This window comes from Nycticebus coucang, chromosome 4 (genome assembly GCF_027406575.1).
Source record: "Nycticebus coucang isolate mNycCou1 chromosome 4, mNycCou1.pri, whole genome shotgun sequence".
In the NCBI taxonomy this organism is placed as follows: Eukaryota; Metazoa; Chordata; class Mammalia; order Primates; family Lorisidae; genus Nycticebus; species Nycticebus coucang.
Genome location: NC_069783.1, coordinates 8126101 through 8148302, shown reverse-complemented (window position 1 = coordinate 8148302; position 22202 = coordinate 8126101). Strand labels below are relative to the sequence as shown.

Sequence of the window (22202 nt, the reverse complement as noted above, 5' to 3'; positions counted from 1 at the left end):
TCTGGTTATACCACTGCATTCCATCCCGAGTGAGCAAGACCCTGTCTCCAAAAAACCCCCAAAACAGGACCTAAATGTGTGTTTTTAATGAAGCCCTTTACATGTTTAATGTTACTTTTGTTTTTATAGAGACAAAGTCTCTATAAAATGAAGCCCTTTAATGTTACTTTTTTTTTTTTTTTTTTTGGTAGAGACAGAGTCTCACTTTATGGCCCTCAGTAGAGTGCCGTGGCCTCACACAGCTCACAGCAACCTCCAACTCCTGGGCTTAAGCGATTCTCTTGCCTCAGCCTCCCAAGCAGCTGGGACTACAGGCGCCCCCCACAATGCCCGGCTATTTTTTGGTTGCAGTTTGGCCGGGGCCGGGTTTGAACCCGCCACCCTTGGTATATGGGGCCGGCGCCCTACCTACTGAGCCACAGGCGCCGCCCGTTACTTTTGTTTTTATAGAGACAAAGTCTCACTTTGTTGCCCAGGCTGGTTTCAAACTCCTGGCTTCAAGTGATCCTCTCGCCTTGGCCTCCCATAGTGCTAGGATTATAGGCATGAGACATCACACCTGGCCAGTGTCAGTTACTTTTATAAATCCGTGTGGCTTCTAAGTGCATAGTGTTCAGGGTAATGCTGTATGTTGTCTTTTCACAGGGCAAATGTGAGAAACGAGTACAGGATGTCATCGAGCGATTTTGGGACTTCATTGATCAGCTGAGCATCAATACTTTTGGTAGGTAGTTTCCCTAGATTATTTACTTAAAACTGAACTGATTTCTTTGAGGACATTAGGAAAGTGTGGTTTCAGAGTGATGTGCTCTAATACTACAGTAGAAGTTGGAAATACTCACTGCTTTTGTTATGAAACAATTATAATAAAACAGATTTATTATAGGTCTTCCCCTGTGTAGCTTGGGTGCACAAATTTTCCAACAAGGGGACTTTGTCAAAATGTGGTTAGTTCCTTCTTTACTAACAAACGTACACGTGATAGCATGAGCATGGTTTAATCATGTAGATTGTAAATCTGGATCCTGCTTGATGTAAGTGTTGTTTATTTAAGTAGGCCTTTTATTTTGGAGAAGTAAGAATGCACTATATTCTCAAGAGTCCATAATTTTGAGTTTAATCACAAAAATAGTAATACCCAGTTAAGAAAACTTTGTCTTCTTAAGCAGTTGTTACTAATAGTAGCATTCTATCCTAGTCTGTTGACACAGTGGCTTCAGGCAGCATATTGAACCCTCTGCAACATCTTCTTATCAACAAGTATGCCAGGGCTTTAAACACTTGGTGTGGAGAGATGGTCAGGTATAATACCGGGGGTGCCAAAAAATGTATACATATTTTAAGTGATCTTATTGGAAATAAAATTGATCATTCCTAAAAAGTACACGAATTGCAGGTAAAATGGATGTGTGTAGTATGTCCAGGTACACCTGACCAGAAACAGTACCTTACGTTCAGCTTCAAAACGTGATACGGAGATAGCATTTCTTCAAGTTTGTATACCTTTTTTGGCACCCTCTGTACAAGTGGGATAGGCACTGTTCGCAGTACTGTGTTAGTAGTAGTATCTAGCTAGTTACTCTGCGGCATTTGACATAATGATAATCTAAGAGCATTTCATTTTCGATTTGTAAACTAAAATGGTCACCACATTTGGTCAGCACATTCACTGTTTGGAATTGTCCACAGGGAAATTTTTAGCAGATAACATCGTAGGGTCCGTCCTGGTTTTCTCCTTGATATTTTGGATTCCTTTCAGCATTCTTGTCCATTGTGTGGTAAGTCATCAATTTTTAAATAATTAAACAATTAAAATATTTTTTTAAATTGTGAGTAATTCCGACCATGAAAATCTTTGGAAAAGATAAAATTTATTCTTAGAAAGTCTGGCATGATAGTAGTCCCAGCTACTCGGAGGCTGAGGCAAGAGAATCGCGTAAGCCCAAGAGTTAGAGGTTGCTGTGAGCCGTGTGATGCCACCGCACTCTACCCGAGGGCAGTACAGTGAGACTCTGTCTCTACAAAAAAAAAAAAAAAAAAGAAAGTCTGGCATGATAATTCCAGTGACCTTCTGTTGGTTTTATACCTAGGAGGACATGTCTTGTAGAAAGCTTAGCTAATTGCCTTTTAAAAAGAATGATACTTGGGGGCGGTACCTGTGTCTCAGTGGGCAGGGCACTGGCCCCATATACTGAGGGTGGCCGGTTCAAACCCAGCCCCGGCCAAACTGCAACAAAAAAATAGCCGGGTGTTGTGGCGGGCGCCTATAGTCCCAGCTACTGGGGAGGCTGAGGCAAGGGAATCACCTAAGCCTAGGAGTTGGAGGTTGTTGTGAGCTGTGTGACACCACGGCACTCTACTGTGGGTGATAAAGTGAAACTCTGTCTCTACAAAAACAAACAAACAGAAAAAAAAAACTTGGCTCAGTCCCTGTAGCTCAAGTGGCTAAGGCGCCAGCCACATACACTTGAGCTGGCAGGTTCGAATCCAGCCCGGGCCTGCCAAACAACAATGACAACTACAACCAAAAAATAGCCGGGCATTGTGGAGGGCGCCTGTAGTCCCAGCCACTTGGGAGCTGAGGCAAGAGAATTGCTTAAGCCCAAGAGCTGGAGGTTGCTGTGAGCTGTGATGCCATAGCACTCTACCCAGGGCGACAGCTTGAGGCTGTCTCAAAAAATAAATAAATAAATAAAAAAGAATGTACTCTTTTTGTGTGGGTGTTTTATGCTAATATATTTTCTTAGCTAAGCACAGGAGACTATTTAACTTGATTTGTCTAGGACCTTTAGTGAGTAAAGGGTCATTTATGAACAAGATATTTCAGGCTGACTTTGTTATAATAGCACCAATATCACGCAGCAACATTTCCAATCCACGTATCTTAGAGATTCTGTGTGTTACTGTATAGGGTATTCAGGTCTTTCCAACTAAAGAGTGAACAGTCTTTTCTATTCTCGTTCAAAACTGAATAACAGCTACAAGTCGAATTGGGCTTTTCTAAAGAACTCCGGGTACTGAGTAAGAATCCATTCACCCTGCCTCTGTGGGGAATGGGGATTTGTCTGCTGTAGAGATGAGGAAGCCAGACCCAGGCTTTCAGACTTGTTCTCTGAAACTTTTTCCCAGCGCCCCTCCTGTGAGTACTTTAAAAATTCCAGCACAGCCGGCTCTCATGACAGAGGCATTTGTCCTGCCTTCTGCTTCCTCTTCTTCCCCGTGGCTTCTCCTTGAGCAGCTTTTCCTCAGCAGAGTGGCAAGTATGGTGGGAGCAGGGAGGAAAATCTCTAGGGAGCACTACTCTCGAAGTAAAGCTGTTTTAAAGGTGACAGGGTTGAAGCTTTGACAGGAGAAGATACGTCTCTGGATGACAGTGCCAAACGTCATGCTTGCTTTGACTGTGTGACCTGTGGAAGTTGCACCTGTGGACTGTGAGACATGACCCTTGATTTCCAAGCAAGTGTCTGACTAGAGGGAGTCTGGTGGCTCTTTCCGGCTCTTTCCAGATACCTTCATGGTAGCCATATGAGAAGCTGAGGCCTTGTTCTTGGTCTTGCCTTTGTCACCTATTATGTTTCAGTCACAGGCAGGGATAGGGGCAATATATGGCCATGTGTTGAGACTTCTGCAGATGTAGGGATCGTGGCCCAGTTGCTCCAACAGTGTGGGCCACAGAAACTGAGAAAAGAGCGAGGCTGTGAGCCAGGACAGTGTGAGGCCATGCTGAGAGAGGCTGTAGGCCCCTCTAATTCTGCCTCCCCACGTGGGACAGTGATCTGCACGCACAAAAAGATACCCTTGTTATTATTCACCTGTGCAAGAGGCGGGGGTGGGGGGTGGGTATCTCTCGGAAAAATAGCATTTAAACATTGCCTTTTTCTGTCCTTAATGCCAAAAATGCATTTCCTTTGAATGCAAAGTGAACACTTCTAGACTGGTGGCCCAGTGGATAGCTTGCATGAGAAACCCATTGTCATCTGTCACACCTGCTACCAGCGTCTACGACTTAGGTTCTAAGTTCGTCACCTGATATTAGGAGTAGCCTGTGAGGAAAGAATACTTAATTAACTGAATTTTATATGTAGGAATGACCTTTTTTCTTGCTATTGTTTTCCTTCTAGGATAAGAAATTGGATAAGCAATATGAATCTCTGTCACTCTTCCACCCTAGTGTAAGTACACCATGTGAAAAAAAAGTAATTTCCAGTCATATCTTGAGACCCTGTTAAGCAGAGACCCCGAGCTGTCAGCCCTTGCAGCTTCGTTCTCTCTGGTGGAAGTTCATGTTGCAGCAGAAGTTTCTAAGGTGGATGTTAACTCTCCTGACAACAGTGAAGATGAACTTTGGTTAGTTGCATGGATAAGAGATTTAAAAGTGGACTAGATGTTAACTCTTCTGAAGTGAAGATGAACTTTGGTTAGTTGCATGGGTAAGAGATTTAAAAGAGGACTAGATATGATGGTTCTTACCTATAAACCCAGCATTTTGGGTGGCTGAGGCAGGAGGATCACTTGAGATCAAGAGTTTGAGACCAGGGCGGCGCCTGTGGCTCAGTGAGCAGGGCGCCGGCCCCATATACCGAGGGTGGAGGGTTCAAACCCGGCCCTGGCCAAACTGCAACAAAAAAATAGCCGGGCGTTGTGGCGGCCGCCTGTAGTCCCAGCTACTCAGGAGGCTGAGGCAGGAGAATCGCCTAAGCCCAGGAGTTGGAGGTTGCTGTGAGCTGTGTGACGCCACGGCACTCTACCCGAGGGCGGTATGGTGAGACTCTGTCTCTACAAAAAAAAAAAAAAGAGTTTGAGACCAGCCTAGGCAACACAGTGAGACCCTGTGTCTACAAAATATTTAAAACCTAGCCAGGTGTGCCAGCACATGGGGTACTGAGGTGGGAGGATGAGTTGTGCCCAGGAGTTTGAGGCTTTAGTGAATTGCGATCATGCCACTGCACTCCAGCCTGGGCAACAGAGCAAGACCTTGTTTCCAGAAAGAAAAACACACACAAAAAAGTGTGTGTACTCCTTATAGCCATAAGGAGTAATTTAACTGTTTAGGACTGAGTATTTTGAGGTTGTTTTGTGGTTTAGGGTCTTAGCTTGACAGTTCAAGTTATTTTTTGGGTCCTCAAATGGTAAACTCTCAGGACACTTGAAAGCGTATTTTGAGTTAACTTCTTAGGTTAAGTTTTACCTAGCACTTCTTAGCAAGAGAGATCTTAGTGCCAACAGAATTAAGGCCATCTTGGATAGCTAAGGTTGGAGCTGTGAGGACCTCTGATTCATCCTTTATTCCCATCCATCAAATCCATATCTTTACAGAATGTTGAAATGCTGAGCAGCATGGATTCAGCGTCGGTTCGAGTTCTCAAACCACTTCCTGCACCCCAGACTCCAGGCCGCCTACAGGCTTCCCCTGTGATCCCAGTAGTAGCTGTGGCTCCGAAGCTGGACCACCAGAGAATGGATACCATTCAGGAGGACCCCAGCACAGACTCGCATGTGGACGAGGACGGTTTTGAGAAGGACCCCTTCCCAAACAGCAGCACAGCTGCCAAATCATTTGAAGATCTCACAGACCATCCAATCACCAGAAGTGAAAAGGCCACCTCCTTTAAACTGCAGCGTCAGAATCGTGTTGACAGCAAAGAAACAGAGTGCTAGTTTAGGGCTCCATATTTTAGGCTCTTTTGACTTAGGTGCAAAATATTTTTATAGATTTGACCTAAAATCACAGCATATGTTTAGTGAAGATTTGGAAGAAACGAGGAAGTGACTAACAGCAGATGCTGGTCATGTGTTTGAACTTCCTGCGTGTAAATAACACTGTGTGGTGAGGCCCTTTTCCTTTGAAGAGGTAAGGTGAATCTAGCTTATGTTGAGGCTTTCAGGTTTTAGTTTTTGTGAACTTAAAATATCTTTTGACCTGTGGTGGAAAAGCAGACAATACAGGTGAATTAGGCTATAAATATTTACATTTTTGTAAATTAACTTTTTATATTAACAGCACTGATTAGGGAGATGATCAGTTTTTCTTTTGTATACACTGTAATTGATCCGTTGAATACATAATGAGGCACTTAGCAGTTATTTGTGAGGACAACTGGAACACAGAACAGATTTATTTATTTATCTTCAAGTAGAGACAAAGGAATGAGATAAACCCGATTATACGTTATCTCTAAAAAGTAGGTCTTTTTCTAGGTATTTCCCAGAGCTTTTATTACATGTCTAAAAGTAGAAATCATTTGGATTGATATGCCTCATCCTACTTCTGAGGCTAATACTTTCTAGAATTAAAACAATCTAGCTTGGGCGCCAGCCCCATATACCAAGGGTGGCGGGTTCCAACCCAGCCCTGGCCAAACTGCAACAAAAAGTAGCCGGGTGTTGTGGTGGGCGCCTGTAGTCCAGCTGCTCGGGAGGCTGTGGCAAGAGAATCGCGTAAGCCTAGGAGTTGGAGGTTACTGTGAGCCATGTGACGTCATGGCACTCTACCCGAGGGCGGTACAGTGAGACTCTGTCTCTAATTCCTGGTTTGTTTTTCCATGTTTTATAATTATCTTCATTCCCCCCTAATACTGTTACCATGCTTTTAAAAAATTCACTGTCCACAAACCCTGAACTACTAAATACAATCAGAAAGAGCATGGTTGCCTGTTTTCAAACACAAGAGGGTGAGGTATTTCATACCAGAGATTAGGTGGTTGAATAGGCTGAGGGGTGACGAATTAGCAGGGGAAGAAATGCTCCTGCCCTGGGTGGGGCCTGTCCCCCTAAGAAGAGATACCCTAAAGCCCTTGTCGGTGACCCACAGTGGGTATTAGAATCACTTCTTGCTTTAGTGCTTCAGGATTCCAGATGATCTGTATTTACCGAAGGGTAAAAGTCGTTACTCTGATTTGTTTTCCATAAAATTAGTTCACAATTTTACATCCTCAGAACTGAAGTGTCCTCACCAGGCAACACATTTTAACTGAGATAACTTGTAAACTTTTAGGGCAATTAACCAAACCTGTGACAAATCATGCCTTTTCCCCCTCTGAGGATGTTTGTTACACAGATACTTGTTACACTAATACTTGAACTTTGTGCCTTATGGGATTTGCTATCTTTTAACTAGGTACAATATTCTTACATTTTAGTTACACTTTCAGAATTTGATATAAGGTGAATGGGGTGTGTGGGTGTACGTATGAGTGAAACAGTTCTCATCAGAATGTAAAAAAAACATTTTTATAAAATTGTGACTTTTTAAAAAAAATTGCCTTACCTTTTTGCCATATATAGAATTTATAAGCTGCTCAGGGTATATCTTATAGCCATGGCACTAACATCTGCACCAAGCAATAAATATTTACTATCAAAACACAGTGTACATAAGTACAAAACTTCCCTGAAAAATCCTAATATTTTTATTAATATTGGTGACAAATGTGGTTTTTGATCCAGAGACATGAGGAATTGTTTAAGCTTGAAAACAAAAATAGTCTTCTCTTGATCTCCTGGGAATCTTTGTGTTGCAAATTGAGTTCTGTGTACTACCAGCCAGACTTGGGTTTCCAGTGATGACTAGTGGTCTCCATCTCCCAGCAGACTTAATTCAGGCTTTGCTTCGGCCACATCTCGCCAATAAGGAAGCAGCAAAGGCAGAGAAGAGACCCTCTTCTCTATCAAAGGCCAGAGATGTGAGAACAAAAACTCATTTCCCTTTGGTGACAAATGTAGTCCATCTGATAAATAGGATGAAAAGTCCTGTAAAGAAGGGAGAACTCGGGTAAGACGTGATTTTTTCCAAACGCCAGTGTTGTGCCACTCTCCTGGTTGTAGGCCTGCAAGAAAATGGTCACCAGCCCCTTTCATTTCAAGCATCTGACCAGAGGTGTCTGGGATATGTACCATTTACACAGTGCTCAGATACACAGGACATTCACTAGTACTGCAGGTACCACCTCCATGTTACAGAAGTGAGCTTCCTAAAGTGACTATTAGGGTGAGACATCATTCTAGGTCTTTGGAGTTATATAACACGGTTCTCAGGTTATCAGTTGGAAGAGGCTTAACGAGTGAATATGGACCATTAATTCAATCAATGGAAACGAAAAGTTTGGTATTAAAAGAGCTTGAGACCCCAGTAAGTCATCATTGTTTTTGACTTAGTCTGTCTGTTAAGTTGGTAGGCGAGTTTTTAGGTGGAAAGAACTTGGACCATCCAGCCTAGAAGAATAATTGCTGGGATATTACAGTACAGTCTCCCCAGTCCTCTCCTGAACTGAAGAATATTTAACCTTAGAGCCATTTCTGCCTTGGGGAAGAATCTCACTAGGTAAATGCTCCCCTCCAATCCCTGGTGGAATCTGGGTGGCCAGTGAGCTGTTTGACTTACAGACCAGGAATTCAGATTCTAGTAGCACTTCTCCCTAGGCCTTGGTTTTCTCATCTAGGTGGTTGTAGATTAGATGTTCTCTAAGGAAGACACTCCCAGTTTGAGAATCTTAAAGGACATGGGAGCATAGCTAGCCCCGTGGTTTACACTTTCCTCTAGTAGCACAACTTTTTCAGGCCATCTCAGGTGGAATCTTAGACAATAGAACTCCAGATGCTGACCCTTAAGCACTTAAGCTTCTAAGGTCCCTCCTGATCTGGAAATCCTGGAAAGTTCGAGTCTAGCCAAGGTTTCAGAGGAAGATGAGGCACAGGAGTCAGTGACTTAGGGACAGAGCTGGCACCGAAGCCAGGGCTCTTAGGGCCTCCACAGGTGACTGGTGATTCTTAGTAACTGACGAGTACTATGACTCCCATTTCCCCCATTACAGATGTCTAAGCAAAGAATTACTAGGTCATTGAGAAGACTGATAGGGATTAAGACAGCAGAAAAAGTTGGCACCTAATTTAGTGATTCTTTGCTGTTTTCTTTCTACCTTCCTTTGTCCAAGTAGCCAAACCTGACAGCTGTGGGTAAATTGGAAGGGGGCCACAAGGCTTCCTACATACCAGACCCTCCCTTCCCCTGGTTCTTCAAATGCCTTCAGCCCCAACAACATCAGCTGCCTTCTGGTTCTCAGCACAGCAGTGAAATGGCCTTTTATGTGCTTTGTAGCACTGGCCCTTTACTAAAGAGCGCAGAGTTGTAGAAAAATTAAAAGGACCAGTGCCTGACCTCTTCTGTATTCTCCTTCACCCTAACCTCTGGCCACCACCAATTGTTCTGTCACTATAGTCTTATCTTTTTGAGACACCATAGAGATGGTATCATACAGTGTATGACCTTTAGGGATTGGCCCCTTTCCCTCAGTGAAATGCCTGAGATTCACCCCAACTGTGGCATACATGCAGTTTCCACTCTATTGCAAAGCAATATTCACTGATGTACCAGCTTCATTTATCCACAGGAAGACATCTGGGGTATTTCTAGCTTTGGGCAGTTTTGAATAATGCTGCCACAAACAGTTATACACAGGTTTTACGTGAACCTAGTTTTCATCTCTCTAGGCCAAATACCCAGGACTGGATTGCTGAGTCCCCAATGCTGAGCCACTGTCTCCTCAGTGGCTGCACTATTTTGACACAGGGACCAGCTTTTTATACCTTTTATATTTGTAAATGTGCTTTCAGGCTTTAAAACAAAATAATTTTAATTAGAACTACATAACTCAAACTGAATTTTATTAGCTGATACCACATTTTATTTACATTCCCTGTTTTGTCTATTAACAAGTTTTAACCCTTCCCACCACTCTATTTATAAAACAACATGGCCTAGGCCAGGCACGATGGCTCACACCTGTAACCTTAGTACTCTGAGAGGCCAAGGTGGGTTGACTGCTTGAGTTAAGGGGTTTGAGACCAGCCTGTGCAAGACAGATCCCATCTCTACTGAAAACAGAAAAACTAGCCTGGTGTTGTGGCAGACACCTATAGTCCCAGCTACTGGGGAGGCTGAGGCAAGAGAATTGCTTGAGGATACTGTGAGCTGTGATGCCACGGTACTCTACTGACGACAACAAAGTGAGTCTGTCTTAAAAAAAAAAAAAAAGAAATCGGCCTGGCCTGATATGTTTTGTTTGTTAGAGACAGTCTCCCTCTGTCACCCAGGCTAGAGTACAGTTATCAGGCATGAGCCACCTCACCTGGCCATGGATGTTCTTAAGTAGGAACCATTTATTGCTCATTGATGTCATCAGATAGTAACTCCTAGGTAAGGAACTAGGCTGAGTAAGCTACTGGGTTTGTGAGCTGTTCTGGAACCTTCTATGCCTTCAATCACTTTATTTATTTATTTATTTTTAGACACAGTCTTACTTTGTCACCCTCAGTAGAGTGTCGTGGCATCATAGCTCACATCAACCTCAAACTCTTGGGCTTAAGTGATTCTCTTATCTCAGCCTCCCAAGAAGCTGGGACTACAGGTGCCTGCCACAACACCTAGCTATTTTTTTGCTGTTGTAGTTGTCATTATTGTTTAGTTGGCCCAGGCGGGTTCGAACCTGCCAGCCCCAGTTGTTTGTGGCCGGTGCCCTATTCACTGAGCTACAGGTGCCAAGCCCCAATCATTTTATTTTTATTGGTGAAAGGGACAACTGTCTTAACTAAGCAGAGCCCTTCCAGGAAAACCTGTACACAGACATCTGGCTTACTTCTGCAATCCCACTTACTCTGAGAGGACTGAGCAAGTCACTGTACCTGGCTGTCCTTCTGCATCAGGGTCCACAGGTCAAGTACATCAGTCCCACAGTCTTGGGCTACTTGTAAACATGCGTTGGCATATTCACCAACAACTGAGTTCAGGCGATTTAATTTGCAACCTGTTGAAGGGAGGAAATCCAGGTGACAAATGATAAGCCCAAGTGCTGCTCCTTGTTCAAGTTCTACTGACCTGGACAGTTTCAAACTTACATTAAAAACTGACCCCACCTGGAGCAGCTGTGGCGTTCGTGGAAAATTAAGCAATGGGTCTTGCAGGTTACTCACATGTGCTGCTCTACCCAGCAGAGGACAAGTAACTGGGCTCTGAGTCGGACTTCCTGGATCTGATTCCTAGCTCTGTCACTGGCTGTGTGATCTTGGGCAAGTTACTTAACTTCTGAGACTCAAGTTCCTCATCAGTTAAGAGGGAACAATAATAGTCTTCCATAAGGTTGTGGTGTACGTGAAGTAGTGTCTATAAAAAAAATCTAGCGTGCTTAAAATGGGCCCCAAATCTACCTGAAAACAACAGCTAATTTTGAGCTGTCCTGTGTTGTAAAGCCATTAATTTGTCTTAGAATAACCTGTTCTCCTTTAGTTTTAGGCAACTTAGAAAAATTCCAAAAGCACCTTCTCAACCCTTCAGATACAGTTAACCCTTGAGCAACACAGGTTTGAACTGCAAGGTCTACTTATTATACACAGATTATTTTTTCATCCAAAGGCAGATCAAAAATACACTACTTGCAAGTTGCAAGGCTTGAGTATGTGAAGTGCCAACTGTGGGACTTAAGCTGTACAGATTTTGGTACACTTGGGGACCCTGGAACTGATCTCCCCAAGTATACTGAGGGACAACTATATGTCAGAATGCGAGAACTATTAGACTCGAGTTGCATAATAGTGTCTTTAAGAAGAAGAAAACATGAAGAGATTTTACCACTACACTTTTTCTCCAAATGCCAAATAGGCAAAAAGGGGAAGAATATCTATGGACAGAGCAGAGAAAGGGCCATCTCTCTGGTCAACCTACAGATGGAAAGGGGAAAAGCAAATGGCCGTGGGATTTCCTGGAAAGTCAGGAAAAATGCCCCCAATGTAGAGGTAAAAGACAAGGGCACATCCAGCCCCTCAATTTCAGCACCGAAGTTTGCCTGACTTCCTAGAGGCTCACTCAGCTCTGCAGTTTTTGTGCACCTCGATTCAGCAACTATAAAGATCAACTGCCAGACCAGAGGCTTCCTCCTGAGTTATCCAAAGCCAGAATCCCTTTTCTATGTGAAAAGAGCCCGCAGGTATGAGATAATGGACGCTACACTTTTAACCTCAGCTGACTAAGAACAGACTGATTAGGATATACCACCCCCCTAAGCTGAGACCCACGGCAGGAAGCCACTGTCCTCCTGCCCGGGTATGATGAGATGGGCTCAGGCTCCTTTACCCTGCGCCAGGCACTCGGCTTCCCAGGCTGTTTCACAGAGAGGGGGCGGAGTGATGAGAATGACTCGGTTCTCGGGGACATCCACAGACTTCAGGTATTGCACCATGCTCTTTAAATTCGCGACATACTCCTCCAGGGGAACGTGTTGCTTGGGATTCTCATCTGTTCAATGAAGCATGAAGACTTCAGACCAAGTGCCCACTTGTTATAAGTGACAACAATTAAGATGAATACACTTTTGCAAAGGCCTATTACTCACATCACTGGGCAGCTGTTCAGCACGAAGGACACAGAGAAGACTTTGCCCTTCTCTTCAATTAAAATGTACAGTTCTTTTAAAACAAGACTTCAGAGGCTCTAGGGGCATTTTATGTCCTCTTTTCTCCTCTGGAGTACAAATTGTTACTAATCGGTTAGGTTGAATTTGTAAAGAAAATAATAGCCCCAGCTGTGGAGTAAAACTGCCCAGGTTCCAATCCTGGCTTTAGCACTGACTATCCACGTTACCTCGGGTAAACTTCGTAACCTCCCTGGGAAAACGGATGATAATGGGGTCTCTCTCCTAGGGTTATTAGGCAAGTTAAATTAGCTAAGTGCTTTCCACAAAGCAAGCACGCAATAAACAAATGTTAACCATCACTACTGCAGTTACCATGATGGCAAAGGATTATTTCTAGATCTGCTCTCACCCAAGTATTACCAGGCTCACTGCAGACCATTTGCAAGTACAAGAAGTACAGTATAAAGAAGAAAAAGTGACCTGCGACCCATCACCCAGAAGCCACACTGACACTGGGATGTACTTTTCCACATAGGTATGTGTATGGTTAAACAAGGAGATCACACTGAAGATATGCGGCTTTATATTGTTTTTTCTTTTTTATTTATTTATTTTTTGTAGAGACAGAGTCTCACTTTATGGCCCTCGGTAGAGTGCCGTGGCATCACACAGCTCACAGCAACCTCCAACTCCTGGGCTTAAGCGATTCTCCTGCCTCAGCCTCCAGAGTAGCTGGGACTACAGGCGCCCGCCACAACGTCTGGCTATTTTTTGGTTGCAGTTCGGCCGGGGCCGGGTTTAAACCTGCCACCCTTGGTATATGGGGCCGGCGCCCTACCAACTGAGCCACAGGCGCCGCCCTATATTGTTTTTTCTACATAAAGTCCCTCGAGTTACGAAATCTGACTTATGTACGACTTGCACTTACAGAGGCTATTACAAGTAATAGGTAAAATGTACCTGTTCCAACTTACAAAGAAATTCAACTCAAGAACCTACAGACCCTGTCTCGTTCATAACCCAGGGAAGGACTGCTTGTGATATGTTATTATGAACATTTCTATATCCACAAATAGACTTCAAAAAAACATGAAATTGGGCACAGTGGCTCAGACTGTAATCCTAGAACTCTGGGAGGCTGAGGCAGTGGATTGCCTGAGCTCACAGATTCCAGACCAGCCTAAGCCAGGGGAAGACCCCCATCTCTAAAAAAATACCTGGGCATTGTGGCCGGTGCCCATAGTCCCAGCTACTTGGGAGGCTGAGGCAAGAGAATAGGTTGAGTCCAGGAGTTTTAGGTTACTGTGAGCAATAACACCATGGCACTCGACCCCAGGGCAACTGAATGAAACTCTGTGTCAAAAAATAAAATGTGGCTGGCCACCTGTATACACCGAGGGCAGCGGGTTCAAACCTGGCCTGGCCAGCTAAAACAAAAAATTGCCGGGTGTTGTGGCGGGTGCCTGTAGTCCCAGCTACTTGGGAGGCTGAGGCAAGAGAATCGCTTAAGCCCAGGAGTTTGAGGTTGCTGTGAGCTATGATGCCATGGCATTCTATCGAGGGTGACATAATGAGACTCTGTGTCAAGAACAAATAAATAAAGTAACATTGTTAAAACAAAATTTTTTCCCTTGGGTTTTCTTTCTTACAGCTTTTGGTGTAAAATATAAAGCAAAGATTTACTTTGTTTTCTGCCGTGTGGTTACCTTACAGTCTTTCACCTGATAACCTGTAATTTATATAATCCTTCTAGACAGCAAGATTTCTCAAATCAGCTGGCAGTGTTCATCTCCCGCCTCACCTGTGAGGTTCCACCATATGCCTATAGAGAGCAGACGTGCCACGTCTGTGACACAGCTAGGGACACAGAAGAAATCTCTGGAAGCTATCAAACTCCCCAAAACAAAGGTTGACTTTTCTCCTTTCTACTTGCAAGAGACTCTCATTAAAGGAGTAGAAAGGGAAGAGAGAAAGGCCTCTTATGCAGCCAGTTCTGGGCTAGTCACAGCAGCAATTCTTTAGCAAAAAGGGAAGACCAGGTTCCTTTTCCAAACCCATGGTCATCACCACCGAGATTTAAGGCCAATCCAGGTCAGGGTTAATGCTGCCCTGAAATACACCTGTCTCATCAGTGTGATACAAACTGCATGGTGCTGGGAGGCCAAGGTGGGTGGATCACCTGAGCTCATGGGTTCAAGACCATCCTGAGCCAGAGCAAGATCCCGTCTCTAAAAACAGCCAGGCACCTGTAAGTCTCAGCTACTTGGGAGGCTGAGGCAAGAGACTCACTTAAGCCCAAGAATTTGAGGTTGCTGTGAGCTATGATGCTACAGCATTCTATCGAAGGCGACAAAGTGAGACTGTCTCCAAAAACAAACAAACTGCACGGTGTACCACCTGAGCCTCTGCTGCCAATCACAATTAGAGGGAAAATGTCAGCAACTTAGCACAGCACTTACCCTAGAAAACAAGTATTTGCTAGTGTAGTTCTGGCAATACCTGAGGCATGTAGAAAATGAGTTGGGGACAAAACCCACCCGCATTAAAGCCAGAAGAAACACATATAAATAAACTCAGGGAACTCGTTACAAGTTGGCAAAACTTTACTGGGAGATAAGTAAACAGGTGAAAAAAAGTATACAACTTTTAAGTTTTCTATAACATAGCAATGATTCAAAATAAGCTAGAAAAACACAAAAATGCCTTTACCTTTTAGTGCACTGTCATTGGCACCAAAGAAAACTGTAACTGCTACTGGGCTGTCCAAACTGTTCCCCTTCCTTATTAACCTTGGAAGGATGATTTTGGCCCATCTGGTATTATAACCTGAAAATCCACGATTCAGAACATCGCATTTCCTGAAATTAAAAATTTTAAAAAGGTTAATTATGGGTGAAGAACTGTTTATTGTCCTTGATGGCCAACCTTTCAGTGCTCTACCAGCTTCTAATGCCACCACAGGGCTCCAACCCAGCCCCGAGTTTCACACTGCTAAGAGCAAGAACATACTTGAAGCATGCTGTCCTGCTTGAAGTTGTTCAAAGACAGAGGCAAATATGCCGTATTCCTCAATGAGAGAAGTTGTCAATGTGAACAACTGCACAGCAAGTCGCTGTGATTTAGTCTGCAGACGAGTCTGGCCCTGGCTCAGTGGGATGCTTTTACACACTTTTATCTGTTTGTGACAGATCTGTTGGTGAGTTTTATCCCCAACTCAATTTGAGCAAGTATCTTAGGTAGAAAGTTATTAATAAGCTGGAACTCAAACATGGCAATGGTTTTGTTTCGGATAAGTATATAGAATATTTGAGACTATCGTTTTCTTGTTGTTTTTTTTGATACAGAGTCTCAAGCTGTCACCCTGGGTAGAGTGCCGTGGTGTCATAGCTCATAGCAACCTCCCACTCTTGGGCTCAAGCAATCTTTTTGCCTGTTTTTTCTATTTTTAGTAGAGATGGGGGTCTCACTTTTGCTCAGGCTGGTCTCAAACTTGTGAGCTCAAGCAATCCACCTGCCTCGGCCTCCCAGAGTGCTAGGATTACAGGTGTGAACCACCATGCCTGGCCGAGACTATAGTTTTGATTCAATAATTTTAGTAAATATATTGGCTGTATTTCAATTATTCTTTTCCTTCTTAAAAAGGTTGATTCACAGCACCAGATGGTATGGAAAAACCAGCCGTAACCCTGGAGCCAGGCTGCCTGGGTTTGTATCCTTCCATCTCCGCCTAGGTGCTCCGGGCACATCACTGACCCCTCACACATGAAGGGAGGACGCTCACAGCTGCGGAGTACATGAGACGTGTGCTTACCACACCTTAGAAGAAACCAGTCACGCATTTGCTTCACAATAATCCATAAAGGGAGGGATGGATGGGCTCATCATACTCTGTGTTTGTAGATGTTTAAAGGTGTCCAGAAAAAATATTTTTTGTAAAATAAAATGAATCTTGGGCCAGGTGCGATGGCTCATACCTGTAATCCCAGCCCTCTGGGAGGCTGAGGCAGGCAGATGACCTGAGCTCACGAGTTCGAAACCAGCCTGAGCTAGAGTGAGACCCTGCCTCTAAAAATAGCCTGGTGGTGTGGCCAGCGCCTGTAGTCCCAGCTACTTGGGAGATTGAGGCAAGAGAATCGCTTGAGCCCTGGAGTCTGAGGATGCTGTGAGCTATAACGCCACAGCACTCTACTGAGGGTGACAAAGTGAGACTCTGTTTCAAAAAAATAAACAAGATGAATCTTAATTTATGCTTAGCAAATCGATGTGGTGCTTTTTGGTGTATGATCCAAATTCCTTACAGAAGCGAGGGCACCAGTGAATATCTGGCAGCTTCTGCCAGGCAACAAAGCGAGCGGCAGGAGGGGCTGCATGTAAACTATGGAGGTCTCCGGAAGCATTCATACAGTTGGCACCCACAAAACTCGGGCTCATTTCTGAGTGTTTTATGTGTAACTATTACAAAAAGCTGACTATCCATTTTAAAGACTCCGGTCACGGTGGCTGATGCTCAGAGAGGATCCCTTGAGCTCAGGGGTTTGAGACAAAGAGCAAAAGGCAGTGCAAAGGCAAGACTCTGTCTCTACTAAAAACAGAAAAAACTAGTGGAGCACTGTGGGGGGCATCTGTAGTCCCAGCTACTCGGAGGCCAAGGCAAGGGGATCACTTGAGCCTAAGAGTTTGAGGTTGCTATGAGCTGTGATGCCACAGCACACTAGCCTGGGCAACAGCTTGAGACTCTGTCTCAAAAGAAAACATATACAAAACAAAAGTAAGTTATATGGATTTATAAATTGTTAAAAATGAGTTTTGCGGCCGGCCCCATATACCAAGGGTGGCGGGTTCAAACCCGGCCCCGGCTGAACTGCAAACCAAAAAATAGCGTTGTGGCGGGCGCCTGTAGTCCCAGCTACGCGGGAGGCTGAGGCAAGAGAATCGCCTAAGCCCAGGAGTTGGAGGTTGCTGTGAGCTGTGCGTGGTCACGGCACTCTACCGAGGGCCATAAAGTGAGACTCTGTCTCTACAAAAAAAAAAAAAAAAAAAGAGTTTTGCAGGGCGGCGCCTGTGGCTCAGTCAGTAGGGTGCCGGCCCCATATGCCGAGGGTGGCGGGTTTGAACCTGGCCCAGCCAAGCTGCAATAAAAAGAAATATAGCCGGGGGCGGTGCCTGTGGCTCAGTCGGTAAGGCGCCGGCCCCATATACCGAGGGTGGCGGGTTCAAACCTGGCCCCGGCCTAACTGCAACCAAAAAATAGCTGGGTGTTGTGGCAGGCACCTGTAGTCCCAGCTACTCAAGAGGCTGAGGCAAGAGAATCACTTAAGCCCAGGAGTTGGAGGTTGCTGTGAGCTGTGTGAGGCCACGGCACTCTACCGAGGGCCATAAAGTGAGACTCTGTCTCTACAAAAAAAAAAAATACATATATATATAGCCGGGCGTTGTGGCAGGCACCTGTAGCCCCAGGTACTCAGGAGGTTGAGGCAAGAGGATGGCTTAAGCTCCAAGTTTGAAGTTGCTGTGAGCTATGAGGCCATTGCACTCTATCCAGGGTGACAGAGTGAGACTGTCTAAAAAAAAAAAAAAAAAGAAAGAAAATCTGTCTTGGGTAGATGGTAAATAGTTTTATTTTTTTAGATACCAAACACATAATACATTTAGATCCAAAACCCGTAATACATTTCCCACAAGTTTTAGTGTTTGATTTCACATGGTAGCAAAAGTCCACCATGAACCATGAGTACCTGCCCTTTGTCCATTTCTCCTCCCATATATATACTGACTAGGAAATGCAGGCAAAGATAAACAAAGAGGGATTTACTGTTCAAACTATCATTCACTCCTTTTTCCTGTGATAACATTTTCTTTCTTTCTTTTTTTTTTTTTTGAGACAGAGTCTCAATCAAGCTGTTGCCCGGGGTAGAGTACTGTGGCATCATAGCTCACAGCAACCTCCCAACTCAGGCTCAAACAATCCTCTTGCCTCAGGTTTTCTATTTTTAGTAGAGACAAGTTCTCATTTTTGCTTTGGCTGGACTCAAACTTGTGAGCTCAAGCAATCCACCTGCCTGGGCATCCCAGAGTGCTAGGATTACAGAAGTTAGTCACCACACCCAGCCCTGAGATGACATTTTCTATCAATAACTACTCAAGTAACCATCTAGAAACCATTCTCACCTGACTAGCTTGTCAGCCAGCGATGCTCCCCATCCTCCCTGCTGAAACGAAAACTGAAGAAAGAAAAGCCCATTATTACCACTTCTCAATGTAATCAGACCATTTCAGTAAGGAAAGTTGTGATGGGCAACCCCCCCTTTCGTTTTCTTTGCAACCCCTGACCTTCTTGGCCTTCATTATTGGAATCATTCAGGGAGGGGAAGTCATTTTGGGGATTACATGTGCTACCCCTGGCAAAAAAGGTATATTTTTATTCTCTATCAATTAAAAATGGCTTAAGAAAATTTATGTACAAGAGATAAATCAATTGTGTTCATTTAGGAAAGGAAGTCCATGTTACACTAGCTCTCCATAGCTGAAATAAGGAAATTCATGGATTTATTTATTTAATTTTTTTTTCTTTTTTTGAGACAGAGTCTCACTCCCTCACCCTGAAGAGAGTGCTGTGGTGTAGCTCACAGCAGCCTCAAAATCCTTGGCTCCAGCAATCCTCTTGCCTCAGCCTCCTGAGTGGCTGGGACTGCAGGCATGAGCCACAACACCAGGTAGTTTTTCTATATGGGTCTATTACTTGCTCAGGCTGGTCTCCAACACCTGAGCTCAAGCTGTCTACCAGCCTTGGCCTCCCGGAGTGCTAGGATTACAGGCATTACCCACTGCGCACAGCAAGAAATTCATGGTTTCGGGTGGCACCTGTGGCTCAGTGGATAGGGTTCTAGCCCCATATACCAAGGGTGGTGGGTTCAAAACTACAACAAAAAAATAACCAGGTGTTGGGGTGGGGGCCTGTAGTCCCAGCTACTTGGGAGGCTGAGGCAAGAGAATCGCCTAAGCCCAGGAGTTGGAGCTGTGTGATGCCACGGCACTCAACCAAGGGCATTAAAGTGAGACTGTCTCTACAAAAAAAAGAGAGAAATTCATTGTTTTATTAATGATAGAGCGTAGGGTGAACTGTGTTTGATATACATTCCCATGGGGTTTGGTAAGCCCTTTACTGCTCCAGATGCTTAAAAACAATGTTACCAACTAGTCACACATACATAAAAAACCTGATTTAGAAAAGTCATTGAGTGTTAGAAGTGTTTAAAACACACACACACAGAGGAAAATAATCTTTACTTTTTCCCTGAAGCAGAAACTTTATACTATTTGGGAGAATTTTTTCTTAATGGGAACTTGGATGATCTTGGATGACCCAACATATCTTTTTTTTTTTTTTTGAGACAAAGTCTTCCTTTGTCATCCTCGGTAGAGTGCCTTAGCGTCACAGCCCATAGCAACCTCAAACTCCTGGGCCTAAGCGATTCTCTTCGTCAGCCTCCCAAGTAGCTGGGACTACAGATGCCCACCACAACGCCCCGCTATTTTTTGGTTGCGGTTGTTGTTGTTTAGCAGGCTCGGGCAGGGCTGGAACTCGCCAGGATCGGTGAATGTAGCTGGCTCCCTAACCACTGAGCTACGGGCGCCGCCGATATCTTTTTCTACTTTATTCCTGAAGCTATTTTATTTTCAAGATCAATCCTTGGCCAGCATGGTGGCTCACACCTGTAATCCCAGCGCAGCGCTTTGAGAGGTCCAGGCAAGAGGATCACTCGAGCCCAAGACTTTGAGACCAACCTGGGCAACACAGCGAGATCTCGTCTTTACAAAACACAAAACTCGTCTACTAGTGAGGCTGAGACACAGGAGCTGGAGGCTGCAGTGACCTAAGGTTATGCCACCGCACCTAAGCCTGAGCGACCGAGACCATCTCAAAAAAAAAAAAAAAAAAAATCATCTTTGCTCTTTCAACCTGTTCCACCAGACGTGGCGCAGAGGTGAACTGGTTCAAAGTACCTTCTGCAGAGATCAGGCTCCATAAAAAACTGGGAAGGGAATCAGCCTCCCGGGTCTGCGCGGGCGAACCCTCAGGGCCCGGAGGCCGCCGCCGGGGGACGCTCACATGGGAACAATGTACCACGGCCCCAGGTCACCCTGAGCCCCGCGGAAAGGGGACAGGAAGGGAGAGCAGCGGCCTTGGGCAGTTCAGCGTGGTTCCCGCCGGGGCGTGGCCTGAGCGGGACCCTTCTCCTCCGCGTCAGTGGCCTCTCCCGCCGGGACAGGCAGGGTTCCTGTCTAAGGCTGAATGCAAAGGAGGGTGCCACCGCGGACGCCGCGCTGTCACCCCCAAGACATCGCGCCCCCCGAAGGTGTCAGCCACTAGGGGTCCGGGACTCGCCGTTCCTCTGGGGTCGTTGGAGGCCGCCGCAAGCTTGAGGAACAAGCCTCGTCTCCTCGGCCTTCGCAGGGGCAGGGAGGGAAGCCCAGGGACCGCGTGACAAAGGGGACGTGGGGACCCAGCGCCGGCGCCAGCGAACCCCACCAGGAGGCCCCAGGAGGAGTTCGCGGGTGTGATGAGCCGAGCGGCGCTGAGCCGCCGAGCGTCCGGGGCGTGCCCCGGAGTGGCGGTACCTGAGTGATGGAGTCTCCGAAAAGGAACACGCGAGGCCAGAGCAGAGAGCTCCCGCAACCCACCACCTCGCACAACGCCATGGTCAGGCCGCCGACAGGCGGAGTCAGGCCGGATATCCGGGCGGGGTGAGCGGCCCGAGGACCGGTGTGGGCGGGGCGAGCGGCCCGGGGACCCGGAGAGCGGTGTGGGCGGGGCGAGCGGTCCGGGGACCGGGAGAGCGGTGTGGGCGGGGCGAGCGGTCCGGGGACCGGGAGAGCGGTGTGGGCGGGGCGAGCGGTCCGGAGACCCGGAGAGCGGTGTGGGCGGGGCGAGCGGCCCGGGGACCCGGAGAGCGGTGTGGGCGGGGCGAGCGGCCCGGGGACCCGGAGAGCGGTGTGGGCGGGGCGAGCGGCCCGGGGACCCGGAGAGCGGTGTGGGCGGGGCGAGCGGCCCGGGGACCCGGAGAGCGGTGTGGGCGGGGCGAGCGGTCCGGGGACCCGGAGAGCGGTGTGGGCGGGGCGAGCGGTCCGGGGACCCGAAGAGCGGTGTGGGCGGGGCGAGCGGTCCGGGGACTGGAGGGGGCGGGGCGAGCGGCCGGAGGCCTTCCCCGCCCGTGCCGGAGGTGCGCATTGGCTGCCGGGCTCCGGCTGGGAGGTCCTCGAGGTTCCCAGAGCAGTGCTCTTCTGTGACGGGCCGTTGGAGACTTCAGTTTTGTCAGTTTACGAGAAGCTCCGTCTTACTGCACTCGTTCGCTCACGGCGAATCTGCAGGGGCGACCCCCGGCCCCAGGGCGAAGCCGGGCGTGGGGAGGCCCTCTGGTCCCGCACCCCTGCTTACGCTCCGGCCGGCCGCTCAAGTGGTTCCGCAGAAGGACGCGACCTAAAGGAAAGTCACTGGACGCCACCATCAGAGCCAACAGCACACCGGGCCTGCCAGCCGGGTAGGAAGTGCAGTCTGCCCGCGGCGTCGGGCGGGACTGGATCCAGGATCCCCGCAGAGCCGCGGATGTCACGTCGCTGACGTCAAGTGGCGGTGTTTGCAGATGACCTACTCACAGCCTCTCCTATACTTTCAACCGTCTGTAGGTTGATGATACCTGATACAGTGTACATAGTTGCTATACTGTATTCAGGGAATAATAACAAGCAAGAGAGCCCACCTGTCCCGTACAGACACAACTAGCCACTTCTGCGTCTTTCCCC

General features: G+C 46.4%; 2 protein-coding genes across 8 annotated transcripts in view; one reads left to right on the top strand and one right to left on the bottom strand.

Annotated features, from left to right (window-relative positions):
* Positions 1 to 7363, top strand: part of ADAM17 (ADAM metallopeptidase domain 17) — a 77786-nt gene extending 70423 nt beyond the window's left edge. For all 7 annotated transcript variants that reach the window (XM_053587857.1, XM_053587859.1, XM_053587855.1 and 4 more), the window contains 4 exons: positions 646 to 724; positions 1690 to 1778; positions 4122 to 4172; positions 5317 to 7363. In XM_053587857.1, the coding sequence (XP_053443832.1) occupies positions 646 to 724; positions 1690 to 1778; positions 4122 to 4172; positions 5317 to 5658 (561 nt within the window). In that variant the 3' untranslated portion in view covers positions 5659 to 7363. The remainder of the gene's footprint in view (positions 1 to 645; positions 725 to 1689; positions 1779 to 4121; positions 4173 to 5316) is intronic.
* Positions 7364 to 7378: 15 nt separating this feature from the next.
* Positions 7379 to 21161, bottom strand: IAH1 (isoamyl acetate hydrolyzing esterase 1 (putative)). The gene is made up of 6 exons (XM_053587865.1): positions 21021 to 21161; positions 18570 to 18622; positions 15111 to 15259; positions 12122 to 12283; positions 10678 to 10799; positions 7379 to 7749 (listed from the first exon to the last, which is right to left on the bottom strand). The coding sequence occupies exons 1-6, from the start codon at positions 21099 to 21101 to the stop codon at positions 7567 to 7569; spliced, it is 750 nt and encodes a 249-aa protein (XP_053443840.1). The 5' UTR covers positions 21102 to 21161; the 3' UTR covers positions 7379 to 7566.
* Between the last annotated feature and the right edge of the window lie 1041 nt (positions 21162 to 22202).